General features: G+C 49.0%; 1 protein-coding gene across 2 annotated transcripts in view; it reads left to right on the top strand.

Moving 5' to 3' along the window:
* The first annotated feature begins 9,025 nt into the window (after positions 1–9,025).
* The window catches only part of DGKH (diacylglycerol kinase eta), a 195,681-nt gene continuing 194,000 nt past the window's right edge, over positions 9,026–10,706 (top strand). Inside the window, exons 1-2 of one of the 2 annotated variants that reach the window (XM_017850195.1) lie at positions 9,026–9,685; positions 10,342–10,545. In XM_017850195.1, the coding sequence (XP_017705684.1) occupies positions 10,354–10,545 (192 nt within the window). In that variant the 5' untranslated portion in view covers positions 9,026–9,685; positions 10,342–10,353. Of the gene's footprint in view, positions 9,686–10,260; positions 10,546–10,706 lie in introns of those variants that run through there. The other variant, XM_017850193.1, reaches the window with a different exon arrangement.

The raw sequence follows: 10,706 nt of genomic DNA, 5'->3' as shown, positions 1-10,706 counted from the left end.
AAAGAGACTGGAGACTTAGGCCCTGGCTAAGATATTGGGACTTTACCCTGCAGGCTATGGGGAGCCATTGGCAGGGCTGATGCGGGGAATGACTTGGTCAAAAATTTGTATTTTAGAAGGCTTACTTCAGTCACAACGTGAGATGGCAAGGGTGGAGATGTCACAAACTTAGAGGCAGTGAGACTAATAAGGAGAGTAATGTAGTGTTTCAGGGTCTTGAAACAAGAGACCTGAAACTAGGCAAAAAGCAGTGGAATGGAGGGAAGGTGATAGACAGAAAGGATAGGTGCATGGATGGGCAGACAGCAGATGAGAGAAGGAAAAGCCTGGGATAATTTCCAGATTTCTCCTTTGGGTGACTAAGTGGATCGTGGTGACATTTACTGAGAATGAGACTAGAGAGAAAAGCCAGCTGGCAGGAAAGTTGAGTTCTGTTTTAGTCAAATTTGAGTTTAAGACCGGTGGGACATTTGGGTAGAGATTTCTGGTAAAAAGTTCGTTTTATAGAACTGGAGATGTGGGACAGAAATGGAAATTTATGAGTTATCAGCACATGGTTGGTAACTGAAGCCATGTGAAGGTCTGGATAGACCACTTATTGTGCCTAGGCAGCATTAGAGACAGACTAAGGCAAGACCATTTAGACTCTCCAACATGTAAGAAGTGGCGTAGCAGGAAAAGGTTAGGAAACACGGAGATGGAGGTGTCATAGAGCCAATGGAAGGGATAGTTTCAAGAATAAAAATCTGGGCCAGGCGCATCGGCTCACTCCTGTAATCCCAGCATTTTGGGAGGCCCAGACCAAAGGATCGCTTGAGGCCAACTTGGGTAACATAGTTAGTCCCCCCTCGTCTCTACTAACAGTGAAACAATTAGCTGGACTTTGCGGCGCCCGTCTGTAATCCCACTACTGGAGAGGCTGAGGCGGGAGGATGGCTTGAGCCCAGGAGGTCGAGGATACAGGGAGCCAGGATCGCGCCACTGTACTCCAGCTTGGGCGACAGAGCGAGATCCTGTCTGAAAATAAATACACACATAAATAAAAATCTGATCGACAATGCAAACGCCGCAAATAGGTCAAGTAAGACGGGCATTGGAAAATATCCAATGGTTTAGGGGATTTTCAAAACTATGAGGTGACTTTTGTCAGTGCAGTCCCCGTGGAACAGCAGGCACAGAAGTCGGTTTGCAGGATCCTGAAGAATTAGTGGGCTGGGGACAGGTTATATCAGTTAAGTGTTTTTGACTTGCCGATTTGTTTTTAAAATTTGCGAATGCATTTGACATGATGGCATGATTGAGGGTCCTGAAAAGATGTTGAAAGAACGAACCTGAAAGCCCAGGAGGGGGAATAACCTGTGTAAAGCCAGTCACACTTGGACTGGAACTAGATGAAAATCGCTTTCAATGCCAAGATTAGCCGAAACGCTATCTGAAACGCTTTTACAAAGGGCAGGAGGAGACTTGCTGTTTATTGAGCGCTCACTGAGAGCCACCCCATGTCCTAATTTGAGTCTAGGGATAAAACTGGAAGACAGATCAACTCCTTAGCCGGTTCTTTCCATGAAAACGTTGATAATGAATTTTAAAAGCACTACCTCAAGTTTAACCTCTCCTGTAGTTGGTAACCCATCTGCATTCTTTAAAACGTCACCAGGAAGAAACCGTGCCCGGCGCAGCTTGCCCTGGAGCGCAGCTGGAGTGCGGCTGAGTCTTCGCTCAGCTGAAGCCGGTTACTGTCCAGTGGGATTTCGCTCAAGCTTCAGCACCCCCAGGAGGGGAGGCGCCTGCAGCGCGGGCCGCCAGCGTTTGGAGGGAGGCGGGCGCGGGCTGCAGGCACCGGGAGACTGCAAGAGCGAGAGACAGGGGCGTTGGGAGGCGTCTCCCGGGACCCGTGTGTGCTCCCGTCGCCAGCGCGGTGGCCAACCTAGCCAGCCCAGCCCGGGCTTTCCTTGCCACTCTCCGCGCGTCCGGCCCCGGGGGAGGCCGCTCCTCTCCGCGCGGCCGCCCCGGTGCCCGTGACCACCCGGCGGCCGCTTTCGGTTCCGCGCCTTATAAGGCCTGCCGGGGGGGTCACGTGCGTCCCGGGCCGCCCGCCGGGAGGAGGGGCGGCAGCGGGGAGGAAAGGGAGGAGCGCCGAGGGCGGAGGAAGGAGCGAGGTGCGGATTCTCGTGGAGGAGGCGGCGGCGGCCGGCGACGGGGAGCGGGACCGTTCGGAGCCGCGCAGGGAGCGGGAACCGTGGAGAAGGAGGAAGGCGGGCGGAGGAGGAAGGGACCGGGGCGCGGGGGCGGAGAGCCGCGGGCGGAAGCCGAGTCGGCGGTGGGCCCGGTGGCTTGGCCCTGCGGGGAGCCGGGGCGCGGCGGCTGGCCGAGAGGGACCGCGGCGAGGGGAATGCGCATCAGCAGCCCCGGCGCAGCCGCGCGGCGGGGCCCGGGTCCACGCCCCGGCGCCCGGCGCGGCGGGCGCGGGCCGGCGCGATGAGCCGCAGCACGGTTGCGCCCCGCGCCTGCGCACAGCCCCAGCGTGGGAGGAACCGGGGGTACCTGCGCCGGACTCCTGCTTTCTCCTCTGCCCCCCACCCCGCCCGGGCCGGGTTCCGTTCAGGAAATGGCCCGGGATGAGGTCCCCAGCTGCTTCCCAGCCGGGGCAGCGCTTCCTCCGCCGCCCGGGCTCCTCCTCGCGCGCCGCCTGGAGCGCCTTTGTCCGGCTGATCGAGGCTCTCCGCGAGCAACCGCTGGCGAACCGCTGGCGACGGCCCTGCGAGGACCGTTTCCCGGCTTCATCGACTCAACTTTTCACTTGCTTTGAGAGCGTGGAATGTAGGCGGGGGAGAGGAGAAGCCAGGCTGCGCGGTCGGCGTGGGGAGTCGGAAGAGCCCGGTTTTCCCTGCGGAGACCGCGCCCTGGTCGTCACCTGGGCGCGCAGGTTCCCGGGGACCCGCGCCGGGAGAGGGTGAGCGCGGCGCGGAGCCCAGAACCACGCCTCCGACTCCTGCCCGCCGCTAAAGCTTGGGCGTCTGGAGGGTGCAACGGGTTTTGCCGGGGACGAAGCTGAAAGCTGACTTCGCTTTCGCCTGAGATTTCGCTGCACACGCAACGCGGAGGTTGAGTAATTTTAGGAGCCAAGAGTAGTGTGTGTGCATGTCTTATGTGTGCAAGGATAAGGAGGAAGAGACCGGGGGGCTTTGGATTTGTTCCCTCAAACTCCCTCAACTTTCTTCTTTCTTCCGATCCTAACAGAACCGTCTCACATCCCTCCAGGGATTCCACCCCGGAATCCCCCTCTCTCAGAGCTCTGGAAGCCTGTGTGGGCTGCCTTTTCCCTGGCGTCGAATTTTGGCTCTCCACGCCCTGCCTCGATGTTTGCTACTCCTTCTTGGTTGACATTCTGAGCCAGTCTGAAAAGCCCCGTCCGAAATTTCTGGCCTCACCCGTGTTCCCGTCAACGTGTTCGGATGCTGGTTTCCCAGGGACTCTCCGAGTCTGCTCAGCTGGCCCTCTGCCTGTTGAGAGCCGCTAGGTCAGGTGCCAGGGTTGGCTGTCCTTTTTCTTTTCTAAGTATATACGCTGTCAGCTCCTTTGCTCAGAGTACGTTTCTCGGCTTGATTCCTGACCTTTCAGAAGCGTCCTTCGACTCTGATCCCTCTGCATCTGCAGCTGTCTTTGCTTTCGTGAATTTGAACATGTCGTCAGGTTGCCCATCTGCTCATGTTTCTTCCATTGTGGTTATCACGGGGCCTTAAGCTAGTCTCCAGATTAAAAATACAATCCAGTTTTGAAGTTTAAATCAAAGATCATTGAGAACTAAATTCAGTGACTTTACTTTTAAACTTTCCTGTAGGAACTTGGATACTTTAAGGCAACACCAATCACAATGGAAATATCCGGGTGTATGTTATTTTCCTTTAGGCTGCTGATGGCAGAACTACTTGACATTTAGAAGATTAGACAAAGAAGTTTTTTTTTTTGTTTTTTGTTTTTTTTTTTTTGCTTCTCTAAAGTGACAAGTGAAATGCTCATTTATTTTCCACAGAAAATATTCAGTTCCCAGTCTTAGCACTGGAGCTTTTAAAACTAGAGCCTTAACATAAATGTGTGAATGGACTGCAATACTTTATCCAGACTGCAGAACCATTTTTTAAAAATTAGGTTTATTTTCTTTAAACACTGAAGACCTTTTCATTTGCTCTGCACCTATTTTCATTCCCCACCTATTATGTTCCAGGACTGTTGGATAGCAGTTACCAACAACAGAGAGACAGATCCTTGACCTCAGAAAGCTGACGTTCTTAACTAAACAGAATGTCTTGTTTCATATATGTTAATGGTTTACAATCAGAAAGTCACAGAAAATGCATTCAGAGATCATGGGTGTGAGGCTTCAAATAATACTTTTCACAAGCGACTTTATTCTAAACCCTGTGGTCACACAGATATGACCAAGTCCATCTAAGAACTAACGAGGGGAATTCTAATTTAACTTCTTTAAAAAAGACAATTTATCCAAATTACTAAAAAGTGGCATATAAAGATAAATGTGGGATACATTAGGGAAAAAAGTGTTTAAATGTTAAATCTTCCAGGCATTTGGAGCAAGGGGAAGGGGGATGGAGAGACAGTTTAATCTACATATGTTTTGAAGGGACACAAAATCCATCAGAATTGGGGATTTGTGACCTTTTTTGGGGTTGGCAATCCCTTTAAGAATCTAATCAAAGCTATGGACCCTCTTTCCCTCAAACATGCGCTAATGTGACATACATGTTACATACATATGTTTTATGTATGTATTTGTGTGTATATATGTAGAACATTTTAATACAATTTCAAGAGTATCACAGATTTCTTTAAGACCAATCTGTGGATCCTCAAGGACCTCAGGTTAGAAACACCTGCTTTGACTTGGACTCCATTTCAAAGTTTTTTTTTAATTTAAAAACTTTTTTGTTTATTTTTTTTGAGACAGGAACTTGCTCTGTTGTCCAGGCTGGAGTGCAGTGCTGTGATGGTAGCTCATTGCAGCCAGGAACTCCTGGACTCGAGGGATCCTCCTGCCTCAGCCTCCTGAGTAGCTAGGACTACAGGCACATGCCACCACGCTGGGCTCATTTTGGATTTTTTTGTAGAGGTGGGATCTACCCAGGCTGGTCTCAAACTTGTGGCCTTAAGGGATCCTCCTGACATGGCATCCCAAAGAGCTAGGATTACAGGTCAGAGTTTATAAAATTTGCTTTTTAAATTCAAATATAGGCAACTTAATGCTTTACCATAAAAGTATGCTCATTTACATTTATGAAAAGAAATGTTCAATACTCAACAATATTGAATACGCTTAATATTCATTCTGTTCAATAATGAACAGATCCTGTTGCATTATCCCTTACGGGATAACATAAGGGCATGTACATATAACAACAGCATACGTGTAACCATTTACTCTCCTCATTGTTTGAGACAGTGTCTCACTGTGTCACCCAGGCTGGAGTGCAGGGGCCAGATTCTCGGCTCACTGCAACCTCTGCCTCCTGGGCTCAAGCAATTCTACCTCAGCCTCCTAAGTAGCTGGGACTATAGGTGCTTGCCACCATGCCAGGCTAATTTTGGTATAGATGGGCATGGTGGTGCGCACCTATAGTCCCAGCTATGTTGCCCAGACTGGCCTTGAACTCCTGGGCTCAAGCAATCTGTCCACCTCAGCCTCCTAAAGTGTTGGGATTACTGGCATGAGCCACTTCACCTGGCCTGTTCTGACTCATTTTTGATGGAACCTAAAACATGATCGTGTGATTCTGCATGGAACTATTCATGCAGAAGAGCAAACACGGTATCAGGAATTGATGATGACAAACAGTAAAGAGAACAGCACTTTTCTTTCTTCTTTGTTTTTGAGACAGAGTGTCGCTCTGTTGCCCAGGCAGGAGTTCAGTGGTGCCATCTTGACTCACTGCAACCTCCGCCTCCTGGATTCAAGCGATTCTTCTGTCTCAGCCTCCCGAGTAGCTGGGATTATAGGCGCCTGCCACCATGCCCGGCTAATTTTTTGTATTTTTAGTGGAGACGGGGTTTCACCTTGTTAGCCAGGATGGTCCCCATCTCCTGACCTTGTGATCCACTCACCTCAGCCTCCCAAAATTTTGGGATTACAGGGGTGAGCCACCGCGCCCGGCCCAGCACTTCTTTCTTAAAATGCAGCCATGTTGAGCTGTTGCTGAACTTTACGACACGATTGGGAGATGAACTGAAGTTAGTTAAGTGAACCATTTAAATAAATGATCAGCCTTATTCTGGCTAAGTCATTGTCCTAAAGAAGATAAATTTTAGCATTCTAAGTTTCTGTGTATTTTCTTTAATGCTAGCTTTGAAATGCAATCAAATTTCAGTGGAAATAGAAGCATAACCTAAATTTCTAATAAATTAAAAAATACTTTAGTGGTGGGCATGGGTGGGTAGAAAGATATGTAGCCAAACAAGCCTTACTGGGGGGAAAATAGGTAGTTAGAATTCTAGCCAACACTTCAAAAATGTGGAAGTACTTACAAAATAGTCCTTAGTGGGGGGATGCTAGAGTACACTTATAAAATTTGCTTACGCCTGTAATCCCAACACTTTGGGAGGCCATAGTGGGAGGATCTCTTGAGGCCAGGAGTTTGAGACCAGCCTGGGGAAGATGACCAGACCATGTTTCTAAACAACAACAACAACAAAACTAGCCAGGCCTGGTGATGCATGTCTGTAGTCCCAGCTATCCTGTGACTACCCTGGGAGGCTGATGCCAGAGGAGCCTTTGAGCCCAGAGTTTAAGGACGCAGTGAGCTGTGATTGGCCATTGCACTCCAGCCTGGGCAAGAGAGCAAGAACTTGTCGCTAAAAAAAGAAAAAAAAATTGCTTTATTTTGAAATGGTTTTATACTAGTTAGTGCTGATAAAACTATCCAGGTCTAAAGGAAAATTAGAAAGGAAAGAGTTTCAGAGGATAGGGCCAAAATATAAATGAGAGGTTTATAAACATCTTTGCATTAGGTCTAGATGATGAAAGGTTTTTGCCTCAGGTACAAGGATGACCATATGTATATGCAGTTACTATCACGATTAATCCCCAAATCTTTTTCATTCGGGTAACAACTAAGGAAATGGTAATAGGTTAAAAGTTTTGAATGTTAAATTCTGAATATGTAGCAAATAGCATGTTCTTAAGTTTTAATTAAGGCAGTTTCTCAATGCCTGTACTTGGTCAACCTGCAGTATTCTTTGATTGCATGGTTCCTTATTGATTAGGAACACAAGTGCTAGAACACGGCTATATTTTAAGTGCTGACTTGAGCTCTTCAGGATATAAAATGTAACATTCTGTGTATTTATGGTATAATATTTAAGATAAAACCATAGAACATATGAGATTTAAAAGTTGCCAATGGGTATAAAACCCCTTTTGTTATGAATAGTGATCAGTAAAAATATAATTCAAAATACCTCTGTAGAAAATAATACACTAATATTCATAAAGTTGGTATCAGCATGAAATTTGGCTGTGACTTACACATCTTCAGTCTAATAGGTGTTCTTTATTTTAGTGGGCCAGGATCTCTATTAAGTAAAAACCTAATGTAGGGGTAACTACCACCTATTTCCATTTCATCCTAAATGCAGTGTCTACACAGCTTATGTTCAAGTCTTTAATAGTGTGTTTGTCATATGTTCTGAACAGAGATTTCAAAGTAACAATAAAAATGTAAGATGTATCTAAGCAATTATTGGAAAATCTGAAATCACTAAGTAAGGAAAAGATCAAGAATTCTTATAAATAAAATAAATAATGTAAGATACCTCATATTTGGAATTGTTTCAGTTGCTATTTTGAGCTACATGGTTGAAATGGTTGGAAAGATTGAGACCTTAATGTTGTAATACTTTTAAAGAAGGTGAAGTACATTGCAGGTACACAGTGCACAAATTAGATATTCATTCTAAAAACTTCTAATTTACAGATAAGACCGAGAAGAGGGTAGTAAGTCAGGTATCTTAAATAATGGATTGGTTGAAACTGGCTCTTCAGAAGAGGTGATTGCAGAAGTGCAAAGCTGGCTCTGAGGTTAAATCTTTATGAGAAGGGAATACCTTTACTCTGAGGTATTAATGGCTCAGCTCTGGGATATGAAACATTTTAAGTATCTTTAAGCAATCAGTGTCTGAATCCAAGGGTGAGGTGTGTAATCTGACCTCTTAAAATCACAAAATCAGCGTGGGCATGAGATAATGCCTTTCAGTTTAATCACTCGCTGCCTGGATTCTGGAAAATGTTGCTGTATAAAACGAAGTATGAATAGAAGTATATGGTAACTGACAGACTGACTTTTGTTACACAGTGTGGTCAAGTGAATAGAACATTAGAATAGTAACCGCATGATTTTGACTTTGGTCAGTTTGTGATTTGGGGCCTTAGTTTCTTTACATTAAAAGAGAGGACTAAACTAAGTTTATTCTTTCAAAAGACCCTGTACTAGGTGTCCCTGTCTACGTTTCCAAAATATTGGGCTTGTCCATGACCAAACAGGTGGGGATGAAGGCCATTATTTTGATTATTTTTCTCTTTTAAGAATTTCCAGAAATATGTTCTTTGCAGATAAAGAATTACACATTTGTAGAGCTCTAAGCGCTCTTAAAATTCGTTTTGCCCAACTCCTTCCTTTCCTAAAGGAGTCAATATTAGCTGCAGAAATAGCGTCTCTGTTATTATTACATAGCAGCAGTCTGCTGTCTTGAAATATTTGAACTAAACACATTTTACATCTTAATGAATTTAATTTACAATGTGATGTCCAGTATTGGGATTGCATACTATTTCTTAAAACTTCTTAGAACTGTTAGCTCTAATAAATCAAATTTCTTGTTGGGAGTAAGACTGCAAGTTAAAAAAAAACAAACAAAACAGAATCTTAGCTTGGAGGAACCTTAAAGGTCATGTCAACTGAAAAAATACGAAAGGAATGGGTACTGAAAGGCATGAACATGATAACAGAAATTGACTGCTTTCTCCAGGTGGAGAGGCTCCACAGTCTGGCAGGGACTTTTGTCCTATTTAAAATATTTAAAAATATAGCTAACACCAGTTTGGTGTTCTCTTTGGATGACAAGAGGGATCTGTCGTTCTAGTGTCTTCTCCCGCAGCCCCCTCACACCTGTGAGGCTTCTTTGACGTTGAGCGTGCACAACCCGCTGCCAGTCCGCGGTTCCCAAGTGCTCGCGCAGCCAGCTCGCAGGGGAGTTGTGCGCGGTGGCCACAGCCTGTTGATCCCATTTCCTCTTGCTCTAGTGCGGGCTAGGGAGTGGCTCTGCCAGGACTTCCAAGGCTTTTTGTCTCGGGTACTGGTGTTCGCATGGCTCGAGTGTATTGTTTTCTTCCAGGCAATCTCGGTTAGCGCTTCAGCTTAGACAGTTCTTGTGCATTCTGTCGTCTTGGGCTGCGTGTAGTCTCTTGTTTCTGCGCTTTCTCCACGCCCTTCCCAGTTTCCTGTTAGCCGAAGGGGATCGCTCTTTCTGAACGAAAAGTTCTCAGAGCGGAGCTGAACCTCCCGGAAAATGCTCTTCTCTTCCGTGTGCGCCGGATGGGGGTGGGGGTGGGCCAGAAACTGAACGCCGCAGTCGGGAGAGCTGAGAGGATCGGACGGCCCTGGCTGAGGCGGGAGAGGTACGGTCCTCGGAGTGGGGCTGGGGGTCGGGAGACCGACGAGGGGCAGCGCCCGACTGTCTTGGGGGCAGAGGGGACTTTTATTCAGCTGGAACCGCGCGGCGAGGCCCAAGTGTCTCTGGAGAGATTCGGGGTCCAGGAGGTGGCGGGTGCACCCAAGGGTGCCGGGAGGAAGCTGCAGGTTTCCGTTCTTCCCCAGGGATCGGTGTTGCCCCTGCTGCACAGAAGTGAGAGGGGGTGTGCGGGCATCGCCACTGCGGGGTGGGCTGCAGAGGTTTCCTGCCTCCCCCACCCTCCTGTCCATCCTGGGGACCCCAGATCGTAGAGGGAGTGGAAGAGATGTTCCAAACCCTGTCACCCCATCCTCTCTACCCGCGCTGGTCCTATCCAAGGCTGGGTGCGCAGGGGTCCCAGGCGGGTGGGGGTCAGCGACCCCTGTGCCCCACCGTGGCCGCCACTCCGGCGGGAACCGGGCGGAGGAGCCGGGCGGACTCCTGCCTGGAGGGCTCCTGTCCCGGGCGACCCTTCCCCGCGGGGTAGCTGGGGAACGGAAGATGGCGGCGGCGGCCAGGCGCGGGGTTCCGGGCTCCGCTTGGGCAGAACCCACCCGCTGACCGCCGCCGCCGCCCCCGGCGGGCGGTGCTGTGTCCCTGCAGGAGTCGGAGAGGATGGCAGGGGCCGGAGGCCAGCACCACCCTCCGGGCGCCGCTGGAGGAGCGGCCGCCGGGGCCGGCGCCGCGGTCCCCTCCGCCGCTGCCTCGGCGGGGCCGGGAGAGGATTCGTCTGACAGCGAAGCGGAGCAAGAGGGACCCCAGAAACTGATCCGCAAAGTGTCCACCTCCGGACAGATCCGGACCAAGGTAGGGCGGAGGAGGCGGGCCTGAAGGCCGCGTGGAAAGCGGGAGGTGGAGAGGGTATGGGGGCGCTGGAGCGCTGGAGCGCGCCGGGCGATCCCGGGAAGGCGGGGAAGGCGAGGAAGGCGGGGATGGTGGGGATGGTAAGGCGGGGCGGGGCCTGGGGC

Source organism: Rhinopithecus bieti, unplaced genomic scaffold (assembly GCF_001698545.2).
Source record: "Rhinopithecus bieti isolate Rb0 unplaced genomic scaffold, ASM169854v2 scaffold_32955, whole genome shotgun sequence".
NCBI classification, from domain to species: Eukaryota; Metazoa; Chordata; class Mammalia; order Primates; family Cercopithecidae; genus Rhinopithecus; species Rhinopithecus bieti.
This window is presented reverse-complemented; position numbering and strand designations above follow the sequence as displayed.